Source organism: Psittacula echo (assembly GCF_963264785.1).
Source record: "Psittacula echo genome assembly, chromosome: 7".
Classification (NCBI taxonomy): Eukaryota; Metazoa; Chordata; class Aves; order Psittaciformes; family Psittacidae; genus Psittacula; species Psittacula echo.
Genome location: NC_137740.1, coordinates 10,331,925 through 10,348,339, shown reverse-complemented (window position 1 = coordinate 10,348,339; position 16,415 = coordinate 10,331,925). Strand labels below are relative to the sequence as shown.

Below are 16,415 nucleotides of genomic sequence, written 5' to 3'. Positions count from 1 at the left end.
AAGCTGTAGCATTATTATCCTTTCAGCAGCAGCACAGGTACGCTGACAGCTACAGTCTCAAAGAGGAGGGTTAACTAATAGAAGAATGTGGAGATGGGAAAACAGACAAATGCAGGTTCATCTCAATTGAGCTCTGCTATACCTAATTTGTCAGAGAAGTCTGTGCATTAAGAGGAACAGTGTTAGAGGAAACCACAATGAAATGACGCAGTAAATTTAAGGGAAGGTAAACAGAAGCTTTTACTCAAGAAAATCATATCCTTCTCTTTTTAAAGAATTCTGCATCTATACTGAAAGAATTTACATTTCCTGTTCATACTGTTTGCCACTGAAAACCTTCTTCAGCAGTGACAATAGATGATGTTCCATGGACAGAATATATTCCTTCAGAAACTCAGGGTTTTTTTGAAAGGTGTCCACACTTTCACAGTTTTGCACAGCCATGCAATTAATGGATACTGCAATCACACTCAATGCAGACAAATGTGAGAAAGTCCACAAAGTGCTTCTGGAATGAGAAGTAGCCTTCTTATTGCTCAGGTGACTGTTAAATGCTGAAGACCAGTGACCACACAAGCTGACTTGACTGGCCCTCAAAAAGCAACAAGCAGATTGCTTTACGATTACAGCAACACAAGGCAGAAGCAAGATGTTGTTCAAAACAACTCTCCTTGAATTTCAGGAAACAAAGGCAATCCTATATCAAGGGAAAATACTACAAAGTATATAGATGCTGGACTAAGATCATGCATAATAATGGACATACTGCATGTCCCTCCTTGTCTGAAGGTACAGTGACCTACTAACTATATTCCAAAGCTTCAGCTTTAGTAGAGCTGACATTTCCATTGCTTAGCTGCAGAAATAGACTGAAAATGCATGACCAGACCCATCAATATTGAAGAATAACCCCACTTCAAGCTTTGTATATTAATTTCTCTACTTCCTTTTCGTCTTAATTGTCAGGTAGTTAAAACAAGTTCTTCATTTTCTACTTTAAAACACTGATACAAATAGGACCAAGATGATGACAAGATGATTCCATGAACGAAAGCACAGTTACTGCACAGTACCTCCTCGCAGCTTCTCGAAGACAAGGTAGTATCTTGTATCATCTTCAAAAAACTCAATTAACTCCAAAATGTTCCTTTAAAAGACAAAAGAAACCAAAGGAGAAATGCGAGAAACAGGCACAGACTGTAAACAGAGCAGTAGTTTCAGCATGGGTAATTAGGAAGTGCCAGAAGTAACCAAACTAAAAGTGCAAATTAAACAAGTTGCTTCGGTTGCCTATGGCATTAAAACCACATTTCCAACTCACACTGAAATTGAAGCACGGGAAGCAGGCCAAACACCAAAATCAGGGTTGTGAGAAACTTCTGCTACTTCTCAATTGATAAGAAAATAACTGGTAATAGGTTGTATTTAATAATTTAGAACATTGCATTTGTGCTGAAGGCAAGAACATAAAAATAATTAAACTGGCACTCTTTCTCTCTGGAAATCACAAGGCAAAACACACAGGGCTCAAAGGAGACAGGCATCTGTCAGCATGATATTAAATCCAGCACTGTAGTTACGATTTGTAGGCTAACTCACTCCTGTTTAGCTAGTGTACAGCCTTTGCAGCACAACACAAACACCCCATGTTGCTTTGAGAATGACAAAAGTGTACAACAGATTCTTCCATACTTATCGCACACACAAAATCCAAATTCTGTATGTAGTCTTAAGAGCTTGAGCTTTTCCATCAGTTACATAACTGGATGACCATATGCTTTTAACCACAAACAGAACACAGATATAATAAGCTTCTCTGTAGCACAACTTAAGCCCATGAGTATGGTAAACAAGTTTGTTTTTAAATTATCTTCAGGTATTGTACTAAAATTTGTTTAAGGAAGGCTCAATATGAACTGCACAACTGAGTACAGATAACAGCTGCTGCATACATTCTAGATTAACAGAGACATCTAAAGGAGTAGTTTCAGAATTAGCTGTAACTCATCACAGAGGCAGCACTGCCACTGGCTGTGCAGCCTTTCCCTCCTCTTCAGGCACAAGTGGCAGATTTAAGGTTGCTTCATCCTGTGGCTATGTGAAGCCAGCACACATCCAAATGAAAGCTAAATTAGCTTTTGGCTGATCTAAGAGTTCCAGTGCAAAAGCAGGAAGGCATACACAAAGAGGACAAACCACACATTAGGGAAATGAATGGCAAGACTGTTCCTTTCAACAGCAGCTGTTATCATGTCAGCTTTTACTGATGGTGAAATCACTGGGGAGGGTGTCAAAATGTTAATTCCTCATTTGGCCAAGAGCCATGCATTGCTGAGGTACATTCAGGCTACACTGACCTGGTTGCTACCTGAGTTATATGACTTTTCATTTATAAATATCTCCCTAAATTTCACAGGTAAGAGAAGGGGAAATTCTTACTTTGAATAGGTCAGGCCCAAATTTCAACTGGTTTTGAGGAAACTACTGCAAAGCAACTAACCTAGTCACACAGAAGAGGCTTGAAAGCTTGCAAAAATATTCAAGAAACTTCAAACACAAAAACCTACACAAGACTCTATACTTACTTGTTTCCCTGACACTGGTACAGTGTTTCTATTTCACGGAAAACCCGACTCCGACTATGTCCCGCATCCTTTTCAATGATCTGTGGAAAGAGTTACAGCTCAGGTTTGAAAAACCACTGCAGAAACTGCACAAGACTGTGGAACATGGTAACTGATGTAAGGCCTGAATCTCAGGTATGCCCACCAGAGAAAAACACTCTACCTTTGTTTAATTTCTTATCTGTCATTTCTTTACAGTGTCAGCATAGATCTGGAGGGCATTCGAAGGACAAGAGAAATGAGGACAGGAAGAGAAACAAGGAACTAAATCCACGTTACACAGTCACTGACCAGTTACCACAAGTTTTTTCTTGCATCACTTTAAATCTGCAGTGTGTAGAAAAGAATATCCATTTGAGTCCTAACAAAACCAGATTTAAGTCACATCAGACACTGAATATAAGAGTCAAAAGAAAAGATTTGTCATTATAGGCATTTAAGCAAGAAGTACCAAATTCACCACAAAATGAGTTTGTTTCATAATGCAAACTTCATGGAGACCCAATAGTAGGATTTAACATGTTAAAGAAAACATACATTCAATCTCTGTACTGCCGTCAGAAGTCACCTTCGTTCACATACTCCTCAGAATGAAAGAATACAAGGGCTTTCCACAGAGGCTGAGACTGAACAATTGCTATGTGACATGAAAGCTCATGATATTACCACAAATGCTGCCACCATCTGTACCCAGTATTGGTTTCTCATCTTTACAGCCAGAGTTCTGCAGTACAGAAGAGGCAACCATTCACCAATACTACACGTGACTTGGCATCTGATCCTGTCTAATTCATAATATAGTGGTTTGTTTATTCATTCCAACTTCAACAATTCTACAAAGTGCACACAAAACTATAGCATCTGCAGGACTAGATTCTTAATGGGGCTTAAAATTTGCGGCATGGTTCTGGAAAAGAATTAAGCATAAAGCTTTCCTATTTGTATCACAGTATCACAGTATCACAGTATGTTAGAGATTGGAAGGGACCTCAAAAGATCATCTAGTCCAATCCCCCTGCCAGAGCAGGAACACCTAGATAAGGTTACACAGGAATGTGTCCAGGCGGGTTTTGAATGTCTCCAGAGAAGGAGGCTCCACAACCCCCCTGGGCAGCCTGTTCCAGTGTTCCATCACCCTCACTGAGAAGAAGTTTCTTCTCAAGTTTAAGTGGAACCTCTTGTGTTCCAGTTTATACCCATTACCCCTTGTCCTATCATTGTTTGTCACTGAGAAGAGCCTGGCTCCATCCTCATGACACTCCCCCTTTATATATTTATATACACTAATAAGGTCCCCCGCAGTCTCCTCTTCTCCAAACTATAGAGACCCAGCTCCCTCAGCCTTTCCTCATAAGGGAGATGCTCCACTCCCTTAATCATCTTAGTTGCCCTGCGCTGGACTCTCTCCAGCAGGTCCCTATCCTTCTTGAACTGAGGGGCCCAGAACTGGACACAATATTCCAGATGCGGTCTCACCAGGGCAGAGTAGAGGGGAAGGAGGACCTCTCTCAACCTACTGATCACCCCGCTTCTAATACACCCTAGGATGCCATTGGCCTTCTTGGCCACAAGGGCACAGTGTTGGCTCATGGTCATCCTGCCATCCACTAGGACCCCCAGGTCCCTCTCCCCTACACTACTCTCTAACAGGTCATTCCCCAACCTATATTGGAACCTGGGGTTGTTCCTGCCCAGATGCAGGACTCTACACTTTCCCTTGTTATATTTCATCAAGTTTCTCCCTGCCCAACTCTCCAGCCTGTCCAGGTCCCGCTGGATGGCAGCACAGCCTTCTGGCGTGTCAGCCACTCCTCCCAGCTTAGTGTCATCAGCAAACTTGCTGACAGTACACTCAATTCCCTCATCTAAATCATTGATGAATATATTAAATAATACTGGTCCCAATACTGACCCTTGAGGCACACCACTAGATACAGGCCTCCAACTAGACTCCGCCCCATAGACTACAACTCTCTGGCTTCTCTCCTTCAGCCAGTTCGCAGTCCACCTCACTACCTGATCATCCAGGCCACACTTCCTCAATTTAGCTATGAGGATGCTGTGGGAGACTGTGTCAAATGCTTTGCTGAAGTCAAGGTAGACCACGTGCACCGCTCTGCCATCATCCATCCACCATGTTATTTCCTCATAAAAGGCTATGAGGTTGGTTAAGCATGACTTCCCCTTGGTAAAGCCATGTTGACTGCCCCTCATAACCCTCTTATCCCTGACATGCCTTAAGATGGCATCAAGGATAAGGTGTTCCATCACTGTGTTTGTAATTAAATGGGAGACACAAAATAACTGCTGATAGGCCCTAACACTTAATATAGTGGTATCAAAGAAGATTCACCTTTACCAAAAAATAAGAGATAGCTTTACATTAACTAACAGCAATAACTGATGCTCTCTGAATTCAGAGCAACATTCTCAAAAGCTTGCATTATTTGGTAGGCCATGCTACACAATGGCTCTCCCCCTTCTTTCATAAGGAGAGATAAAAACTGGTTGGACTACAGTCAAATCAGGACCTGAGAGGAAAACTTGCCCTGAGATCCATCCATCACATAGTCATTTGCTGTTTGTAAATTCAATCCATGGTTGATATTACCAGTACACTCTGGAGGCATCATACTTAAGATGACAAAATCTTAATCGTTATAAAGCAGGCTCATTTAAATCATCAAAATGTTCTAAAATGTTTTGCTATTACCCGCTCTATTATACGTTTTCACTGAGATACTAGGAGGAAGAGATATATTGCCCACAGAAGTGATGCTGCTTTTATTCTATACTTACTTTTACTGCATATTCTTTCCCAGTTTGGAGGCTGACAGCACCCTGAACTTTGGCATATGCTCCCTCACCAAGCAGCTCTGCAGTCAGCTTGTACAAGTCTGGCAAAGAAATCCAACAGAAAGGACACATTAGCCACAGCATTTCAGTGAGTAACACCAAGACAAGCTATTTATCTGATGAGCACCCCTCATATGACAGCAACTGAAAAAATTGCCTTGGTAATGAAGACAGAAAATAGATTTATGAACTATTAAAGTAGATATGCCAGCCTTAATTATGCCTCATTTTTCACTTCCCCCCACTTCAAATTCCTGAAAGATTTAAAAGAGACTTCATTCCAGCATCAAAATTACAAATCTGCTCATATAAGAAACATTTTATATCTCAGCAATTGCTAGGACCTCATCCACTTTCCCTGTCTTCATGTAAAACTCAGAACCAGTTTTTTCAGGTTGAAAACATTTCACTCCTTGATCAGAAAATGCCTACTAAGTATTCAAATTTGAGGGCTTAAATCTAAAAGACTGCTACCACCTTGATTTGCAATGTACCTTATAATGTTTCTTGCCCACTAAGAAGTTTTATGCTCATCGGTTTTATCACACTGAACTCTTTTATCTACAGCACTTCACAGAATGAAGACCAAAATATAGGGTATAAGAAAAACACAAACATCAATTTATAATATTTGCCAAAAAACAATGTTTAGTTAAGAAAACTGAGAACAACAGAGGGAAAACAGACCATTAAAATTAAAAGCTTAGAAGTTGCCACCAACCTTCAAACTTCCCAGGGACGTGATCTGTGGCTCTGGTTCTTTTTTTCTTTTTCCTTTTCCCATTGTCTGCTATGGGGAGAGGCTGACTGCTGACCATTTCTGTGTGGCGGAACATAAAGGTGCCTTTAACACACAATCAACTATTTACTTTAGGAGAAAACGAACATGCTCTTCTGTGCCTATGTTTTTAAGCTATCCAAAAGATTCTCTGTTTATCTTCATCACAGGCTGCCATATCAGAGGAAACCTAACAAGACAATTTGGGCTCCAATTAACAGCTCTGGGAAGGTTTGATAAACAAATGTAAAAATAGAAGGAATAACTACACTGAATCCTCCTCTCATAGCACAGTAAGGCAAAGCATGGGAATAACAAGCACAATCAGCTACCCACAACATGACACGTGCTCTGCTGTAAGACAGGATGTACAGCCCTCACAAGGGTGTTATGCTTTGAGTTATTCTAATGGCTTACAAGTAGATGGTTTTTTTCCAAGATAGCTTAAGAAAATGAACTTCCAAGACAGGAGGAAGGTGTGGAGACATTTCAAATAACCTGAAGAAACAAAGCAACCACAGGAGTGAACAGGTCAAAGGAGCAATCTAGGTCAGTTCACACTGCCAAAAGGCCAGAAAAAAGTTTCTCACAAAATATGATGTGCCTTTCTAAACCACAGATGAGTGGATAACTTATGCTCCAAAACAAGCAGTGGTGACAGCATTTAGATATTTTTTTCCTGCACCACTACCTGCAGATATTACAAGAGCTAAGGCAGAGATAACAATTCACTGATGCAAGATAATAGGGCAGGAAAAGAAAGAACACCCACATATTCTTATGGAAAGCCTGAATAACACTGCCATATGCTTTCTCTGCTAGAGGTTGCTTCATACAGCTAACCTATCTCCAAAAAGGCTAAACAATACCACCGTATAGTCACATGAGCCCTTCACACCACCAGTCACAGCCTATCAAATTGGCCTTAACAGTTAAAAATCATGGCTCACAGTCTCTTAAGGCAGTAGCAAAGCACTGCTAAGACATTTTTCAGCCAGGATTTCTAAGAAAATTTGCAATTAAAGATCCTGTACTACAGAAAAAACCCTAGAAATAGCGTCTACGAACACTGGTCATGAAAGAAGAGCAAGCCCCAAAGACAACGACAAAAAGTATTCTGGCAATCCTCCTCTAACAGAGAGCCTTTGTAAACAGCGGGTTTTCTGCCTTCTGCTCTTTCTAAAGTACTCTTAACACACAGGAAAAGTTCAGAAGCAGAAAATATTACCCAACAGCCTACCAATATACGATATAATTTTTCTTTGCTTCATTCTATTTTCCTTGCCAGTATTTGTCAGTAAAGGCTATTACGACTGTCACTTAGAACTTGTACCTTGTCTAAAAATTTAAGACAAGTGCTATTTTGAAGCCCTTTTTCTTTAACTGAAACACTTAAACATGTTCATTTTAAGCCTCAAGACAATAGTAAATCCTCATTTCCAAGTCTTAAGCAGAATGTGTTAAGAAATCATCAGGATGGATGACACATGCGAGTTCTTAAATACAGTAAGAAATATGAAAGCATATATTTTACCAACTTCTGAACAGCTTCCTTTTAACTTAAACTGACATACATACAGTTTTGAATCTTAACATAAAGAAAACGCTTGCCTTTGACAGCAAGTTCCAGCTCTCCATGATTTCAATTCAGCCTACATTAGAAGTTATTCAGAATTGGGATCGAAATGACGCATATGAAGCTGCTCAGAGGTAGAGCTGGTCCACTTGAAAGTGGTGCTTGATTTCCAGAAGGTGTCAAACAAGTCATTTTAATGACCCGACCTTTTGCAAGTCAACAAGTCATATGTAGACAAGTTCTATTCCATTTCAACTATTACATGGTTTCAGAGCTTGTAATAGACTAAAACTTAGCAAAAAGACAGCAGATGAATCCTGCATCTTAGTACAGCAGACATATTTCTTCACAACCCTCCCCTGCACTCTGCCACTTGGCTATGATATTTACCATCTGGTGTTAGTAACTCACTGCATTACTTCAATTCTCTTTAGTCTGACTCAATTCCTAAATTACAGAGAACTGCTTCCCTGAAACCAGGAAGTTCACTGGTCATGTATACAAAAACCAAGTTACTGAAAAGCTGATGTCTTCAAACTATAGTCTTGACTAAATTTGTTATCAGACAGGCATGAAATGTTTGCTATGTTAGATTCTTATTACTCTTATGGTCTGCTATTTCACATCATGTTGTAGTTTGCTTTTTTCAACATAGCTTTTCCTTTAAAGGTATCACAGCTTCATTCTCATTATTCATTTTGTTATACTGAACTTAAGTAACAGCTGATATGACAAGAAAATGCCTTTAACCTAGCCAAATGCTTTAAAGGTTTCTCAAGGTTTCAAATAAATGCTTGTTTCTGTGAGCATACACCAAAAAGTTTCTGATGACACTGAAAGACAATGTGCCTCAACCATCCCAGCCAAGCTAAGGTGTTTTTGCATAATGCAGGACTACCTTTGGTGACAAGGACACTGTGGGCTCTGAAGAAGCCCACCCTGCCAGACAGAAAGCTCAGAGAGTGGATGAGCTGCTTTGGAGGGAAATGGCTCACAGACACACATCAGGTCCAAGATGAATGTCTAACTGTTGTCAGGTTAAGGCCATTTTACAACATGACCCAAAGCACTGAACCCCTGCTTCCACCAAACCAACTTTATAATATTCTATTATATATTATATAATAATATATTATTATATAATATTATATTATATTATATATCTATTCTGGCTGGGTGCAGGGAGGTGGGAGTAGAACTCTGCTTTACGTTCAGAGCAGACTAGCCAAAACTTTGATAAAAAGCACTTCATACATCCCACTTGTGCATACCACTCAGATTGTTCTCCAAGAACTCCTGTCCGACCAGCAGTCTGACAAAAGCTGAAGAAACAGGGAACAGTTAAAATTCTGGTCTGTCCTCCTCCTCCAGTCACATTAAGATTATTGCTCACAGGATAATGTAACCCAGCCAAATCCATACTGCAACAAAAAACAGAGCAAGTTTCTGTCTTTGCTGCAGTTTTGTTGAAGTCCTGTATTTTATTATCATCATCATAATTCAGTGTTAAGGCAGTATTTAACATAGGTATTACTGAGAGCCTATCTGGGAAGGTATAGTTACAGCCCTTCCCTTTTATTATTGTGGTCTCTACAGCTGCCTTCAAAAGGATGACAAAAACACTTACCGTAAAGAAGACTTGCAAACAATGCCAAGTAAAGAAGGAACAATTACCACAAATTTCACTTCATCCAGATCTTAAATGACCTTTCATCTTGGTTCATAACAATTCATAAACAAACATGCCAAAATCCAAACTTACTTCTTATTCTAATCTGCTCCCAAAGGAAGGAAGGGTATATTTAGAAAACAAGCACATATATATACAAGCACACATATATTTAGAAAACAAGCACAAGTACAGGAAGCACTTGGAGAACACAGATGCTTCTTCTAGTGAGAAGATACCTTGTTTATGCGTTTGAATTCAATGGAAGAAGGCAGTTTAAGAAGAAAGTGTGGGTACTCCCACCTCCTTCAAAACTGGGTCTTGCTTAAGCCACAGCTGAAAAGAAACACAATCACGTTTACATTCAGAAATCACATAAATATTATCACAGACATCTGGGTAGTGCTCAGAGTCTCAAGAGATTGTAAGAACCAGTTATGCCAGGCTTCATGTGAGCACATAGCAAGAGCGCACCCCTGCATTAAAGACTTAATGACTTTAAAGTACAAAATGAAAACCAGTGTTATTTCCAGCCCTCCCATCATTTCAACTGAAGAGAAAACCCCCTCCTTACAGTTGTGCAAAAACAATGGAGGGATTTATGGTGTTCATTAGCTCTTGTTATGACACCGGAGAACCATAACTAGTTTAGATATAAAAAACAGAATTACTGTTAATGAACAAGAGTTATCATACTCCTAACCTAGATCAACCCTCTGCCAAGACAGAGCACCACAACTACAGCCATAACAGCACAAAGTTAAATCATGTCTTGAAATTGGTCTCAAGGCAGCCAAACAGGCTCCAACACCAGGAGCATAAGAAAGCATTTTTCACAGCTGAAAAGCTTCTCCTGAGAACAGGTACCACTAGTACTGAATACACTCCTAGCAATCAGCAAATGAGGCAGCGATGTTCAGGTAATACCATGTGAAGAAAAGAGAAATCAGGAGCCTCAAATAAAGCCTTTTGTGGATTCACAGAATTCAACAGATGAAGCAAACCAAAGTTGATGTGCTACCACAGGATGTTTTCAGACCACTGAGGTGGTACCTAAACAGCTGCAATAACAAAACTATTACTGTCCCACGGATGCTGCAAAAGCAAAAGCTTTCTATTCTGAATAAAAGCCCACTGAGATCCCTGATGAGGCTTCAGTTAATTGAGATTTAAAACCACTATTTTGACTATCTGAACAACATGCACACCAGTCAGCACCTTCTGAATAGCATCCAACTTCCCTGTTGATTTATGCTTCTTTTCAAAACCATTGTTTACTTCTTCAGCTACAGGCAGATTCAATAGAATAGTTAGGCATGAGTAAGCCCCTTGATTCCACAAGCATGCCATACCTGTGACTCTCAGACTTCAAACATAAAAGTGTGTGCTCAAAGCTCAAAAAAAAATAAGTTAAGCCACTTTAAACTTTCAGACATCCAGAGTTTTAGACATAGAAACAAAACGGAAACAGATTTCAGCCTGAAGGTCCTCTCAACTGAGTTGCTCACATGGTTCTTGGACCCTCCCTTCTCCAGCAACACTTTGATACCTTTACATGTGGCTCATAATGAGATAGGACTCAGTCAGCAGGTGCCGATTCTGCCAAAATCTACTAGTTGCAGGAAGCTCAGAAAAATCAAAGCTATCTTTATAAAGAAACTACATAATGATTAATTGTGCTGGTAACACTACACATGAAGAGAAACACAACTTGAAGAGGACAGATACCCAGTCCTCTAGAACAGCCCTGTGTCAAATCCAGAGGCAGATTATTTTAATACTTACTCTGTATTGCATTAACTAAAAACCTAAATTTCAAACTGTAAGAAGTGAGAATTCTTACAGGTCATTAATCTTTACAGTAGTTTGCCATAATTCCCTCAGCTGCCAGAGCTACTTTCTTATCCCACCTACACGAAAACTTCTAGTATAATTTAATTAATTAATCTGAATTACCCATGAAGGAAGAGTTAACTTAAAAGCATTCCAACATTTTCCCAGTAAGATACAGGAGCATTAATATTTTAAAGTGAACACCTCGAGAGTCCATAGGAAGCCCAAGCAATCTGATTTCATGAAAGAACAAGTCTGAGAAAAATTATCAATTCTGCTGTATCGCTGTAACACCCACAGAGTTTAACAGCTGACACCATCCTTCTCAAATCCTTCAGTCTGCAGAAAAGGTTACAGCAACCTTTTTCTTTACCTCTATACTTGTCTTTCTGATTCTCTCCTGTCACACTTTTAGAAGACCAGGGTCACCTTATATTCTGTGTACACAAGTTGCATTGTCTAACTTCTCATGCTCTCAGCTATCCACTTCCTTTGCAAACTAAGCATGGGGCTTCTGAGGTTCTGAGTCAAACCCTCCAGCAGTGGGTGGATCTCACCTTGCAGGACAGCACATAAAGTTATTTCAAACAGATTCCTCCCACCCCAATTTATTTCTGCACCATGATTACTACTGGGGAAGCAGGGAGAAGCTTAATGGAGAGGAGAGCACACAGCATTCCTTTCCCTCTCCTGTTGGGAGAAAATAGCATATTTTAGCACACATGCTGTAGATACGAGATCTTCTGCTGAGGTCTGCCTGTGTTTGCATAGACACACATGAATTTCTCAAAAAGCAAAAGAATTGTTACCATCCCCACTGGAAAGTCAAAGGAAAATAAGGCAAGTGTTCTGACCCTGCTATGAGTTAACAAGTAAGGATAACAAATGAGACTGAAGGTGGCTTAAAAACAGTGTGATTGTTTAATTTCTTGTTCTAGGACAACATGCCTCTGAGCTACACGGATGAGAGGTCATAATAGGGTGCATTTCATGGGGCTGACAAATAAATGGCAATGGTAAGCCTTGTTAGGAAGAGCACGGCATACACACTGGATATAACAGTGAAGACCATCTTCCCTCCTTCCACATACAACAATACAGCCAAACAAGATATTCAGTGCTCCTGACCACTGACAGACAATTCATATTTAAGAATTTCCAAAGTTCAGTAGGAACTTTGCTGCAGAATTACTTTAAACTCCAGATTGCACATATTCTAAATGAAAAAAGTCCTTACAATAGTACTTTGACTCAACCACTCAAAGCCTCTCTAACCCCTGGAGCTCTTTTAAATTAAGGAGATATAGAAGGCAAGTAAGTTCCGAAGGCCACTTACTAACCAGTAACTTACTCTCTCTTACGTTTTACAGCATCAACAACTCTCAGAAGACTGCCTCTGAGTCACCAGTTAGTTCCCTTAACCCCACTCAGCTCCCTTGCTATTTTTCAAGGCTAAACTAAACACTTCTTAGAAGGCAACTTTTAATTTTATACAGATACAAGGTAAGCATTTCCTGTTCTTACTCCACACCCCACAAACGATCAGATAATGACACTTGTCACTGGAAAAGAAAAAAAGCTACACAGCATACTCCCATATTAGCAAGCAGCCTTGCTTGGAGAGGTTCATCTACCTAAATGTGTTTTTAAGTCTGAAGAAAGATTTTTCTTCCTTTTCCCTCCTCTATACTTTCAACTCTAGCTGAAATTGAAATTTCAACTCTAGTTTTAATGCATAGTCATTAAAAACCACTTCAGTTTCACATCTGATGTCACATAAAACTTGTATCAGTGTTATAACATTTGTCACCAGGAAGGTGCGGGATGGTGACAGGAAATTCCTCATAGCACTAAATATCTTTTCTGAAAGCATTAGGGTGCACTGATACAGCATCCATACCATGAAATAATGGGACAGAATGGGTTAGGTTGGAAAAGACCATCAATATCATCATCAAGAAACCTTCAAGTGTCCAAGGCACCCAAACCCACCTTACCTGGAGGGCTGCCAATACCAAAACCAATTACCTTTAGAACTGCAGTGGAAGTTCAGCTCCACAAGTGTATTTTGCCTTGCTTCCATTTAGCACCTGGAAAGCACGAAGACGAGCTCTGTTTTGATAAAAATAAGCCAAACTGTAGTTCTTCAAGGTTATCAGAATATATGCCAACCTTTCCAAGCTAATTGTGGGGCATTAATTTGTATGATAAGGAGGCTTTTATAAGCAGTAAGCTCATAATAGGGGAAAAAGAGTCTAACAATTTGTTTACTTCTAAACAAAGCTGACACTTCGCAAACAAGTGCCAGTGGTATCAGTAGAATGGGCTGATTTTTGGCTATCGAACATACTACTGAAGCCAGCAGCCGAGCTGTCACCAGGGCTGTACGGCTGCCCTGTGCTTCTCTTCCCTCCAAATGCTCCCAGAAGGTCACCCTGGTCAGGCTGACAGATACTGCAGAGGTAACAGGTTAAGTCTAGATTGATTTTCAGCGTTCCCAGGGGCTCACAGGTCTCACTGCTTTATGACAGATGAACTAAAAGCCTGCTTGTCATCAGATCTAGGAAGAGGTTCGTTCGCCTTTGCCCACTTTTCTCCCACTCCAACAACACTCTTCATAGAAAGCAGCCGCCGTAGGAGTTCACAGCCTTACCACTCTTTATTAAAAGCATAAAACATGCAATACGGCAGTTTAACCCCTCGGGGAACAACCAGCTCCAAGAAATAACTCCCACATCCCTCAGAGAGGACCCCGAGATTCCGAGCCGCTGGCAGGCGGGATGAGGCCACTTTACCCCCTTCCCGATGTCCCTGGTCCCCGGCACCAGCAACCCGGGCTGCCACCGCTCCCGGTCAGCGTTTATCCCTCCACATGCTCCGTGGCTCGGACAAGCCCCGGTGAGAAGCCCAGCGGACAGAGACCCCCGGGGCTCCCCGTCGCACACCTCCCCTCAGCCGATGGAGGCGGGAGAACAATGAGCCGCCTCTCCGCTCGTCGCTGCCGCGCAGCCACAACACAACCCCTCGCCCCCCGCCCTCACCTCCATGACGGCCGCCAGCGTCCCCCGACTCCGGGAGCGTGAGTCGAGAGCAGCGCGCATGCGCGCAGCACCGCCCCGAGTGAGCCCGCCTTGGGCGCCGCCATCTTGTGTTGGTGCCCGGCGTCCCTTTCTGGGACTGCTGAAAAGGGCGTGAGGAAGAAGCAGGATAACTGACTAATAACATTCAGTACATGGTGCTCAAGTAATACCTTCACAGAAAAGACCCTAATGAGTTCAAAAAGACACTAAGACTTTCACATCTGCCTGCAGCAAGGGGTGTCTCTCACAAAACCTAGCACATAGGAGGGGTGATAAGGATAACTTTCAAGAAGCCTCTTTACTCAGGAAGTTGTGTCTTGCTTTACAAGTTATTGTACTGTCTGTGTAATGCCAGCAGTATACTAAGTACTTCGGAACCTGATATTCTTGCTTGCTTTTTCTGCTACCTGTGCTCCCTGCAAGCATTTTGCATGTGCCTGTGGTTTTTCAGTGAAAAACCATTTGTCCTCAGCATCAACTTGGTGATGATGGACCTCAGCAGTTGCTCAGGTGTCAAGGAGAGATTGTCCTTCACCTTTGGCTTCTGAGCAGTGTGGCTACAGCACAGGGGTTTATGGAACCATAAATGAATGGTTTGGGTTGAAAAGGACCTTAAGATCACCTAGTTCCAACTCCCTGCCATGGGCAGGGACACTTCACACTAGACTTTGTCACCCAAGGCCCTGTGCACCTTCAAGCAGGACAGACTAAGTCTAATATTTTTAATTATTTTTTTTAAATTAATTACTATCAAATGAGGATTTTAATTTTGCCAGCTTTATCCCTTTTTAGCCTTTTTAGATTGGTTGTATTGCCTGCAAATATATTTGATTGAAAAAACAATCAGGTTTTCTTCTCAGCAGAGACACAAGACACGTGGTCTGCATGAGAGCTCCAAGAGAAAAAAGGCTGACTAATAGCAGAAATCATGCTTTGGAGTTTGCAGATGAGTCTCTTCTTTCAGTTTTACAAAGAAAAGTTCTGATCTGCTTCTCAGGTGTTAAAAGGCTCAGGAATAGACTGTTACCAGTGCTATTTCCCACTGTAAGGCTGAGCAGGGAGGTGGATTCATCTGCAGAGAAATATCCCCAGCAAGAAATAAGGGTTTATCCGTATCAACTCAGATTGACATTTTATGAAGTTATTCTCAGTTTGGATGACATTTCGGTTCTCCACTCACTGTAATAGACTAAATGAAAAGTTGTAAACTTGATAAGTTTAGAATTCATATTAAAAAATGAAAAATAAGAGTAGATTGAAATTAAGTCCAACAAGAACTCTTGTGAGATATACTCCCTACCTCATTTGTGATATAGTATCTTCTCCGTAAGGATTTCAAATGTCAATGGAGATCCTTTGCTGGGGAGTAAGAGATGTTCATGCCTAGAGACGGCAAGCTTTGCTACACGGTGTGCCCACAGATAGCAGACAGATGATGGGAAACTTTGAAGGAGAACCTGAATATGCCTGGGAAAATCAAAGCAAATTGCAAGTTGTCAAGTTAGCAGGACTTTAACAGTCACCATATAGATGTTCTAACTCATTTTATTTTGCATTTGTGAAGATCTGGGAATTGGCACACGGTGTTACCACATTTCAGCTGGGAGATGGTAACTGCCACATGGCAAAGAGTCTGTAATACTGTGAATAGCAAAGAGATACAGCCCTTCCCACTGTGAAGCACCAGAAACCATCTCCAGGTTGCCATGAAGGAAGAGCAACCTATTTTAGTTATACTGGCCCAAACCTTTCAGCTCTGCTGCTACCACATATATGTCAATAACTTCTTGTTTTATTTTTCACCCAAAGCTGTTCAATTCCGCTAGTGCTGGCTATTGTTAAAATGGCTCAAGAGAAACACCAAATTCAGCTTTAACCCGTAAGCATCCCAGCACTTTATGGTTTCAGTCTAGACATGCAGCTTGGTACCCACAACTCTCAAAGCAGCAAGCTTAGCAAACCTAAAGCAAGTTGAGACACAATGCTACCTGCTCTTGCT

The 16,415-nt window shown here is 41.0% G+C and overlaps 1 protein-coding gene across 13 annotated transcripts in view; it reads right to left on the bottom strand.

Annotated features, from left to right (window-relative positions):
• MKNK1 (MAPK interacting serine/threonine kinase 1) overlaps positions 1-15,747 on the bottom strand; it is a gene marked incomplete at both ends in the record, with an annotated part of 56,637 nt that extends 40,890 nt beyond the window's left edge. For 5 of the 13 annotated variants that reach the window (XM_080622656.1, XM_080622661.1, XM_080622664.1 and 2 more), the window contains 4 exons: positions 1,074-1,147; positions 2,586-2,665; positions 5,424-5,521; positions 6,202-6,316. In XM_080622656.1, coding sequence (XP_080478782.1) covers positions 1,074-1,147; positions 2,586-2,665; positions 5,424-5,521; positions 6,202-6,316 — 367 coding nt within the window. Of the gene's footprint in view, positions 1-1,073; positions 1,148-2,585; positions 2,666-5,423; positions 5,522-6,201; positions 6,317-9,105; positions 9,141-9,742; positions 9,840-13,364; positions 13,449-14,377; positions 14,427-15,716 lie in introns of those variants that run through there. The other 8 variants (XM_080622665.1, XM_080622657.1, XM_080622658.1 and 5 more) reach the window with 5 other exon arrangements.
• Positions 15,748-16,415: the final 668 nt, after the last annotated feature.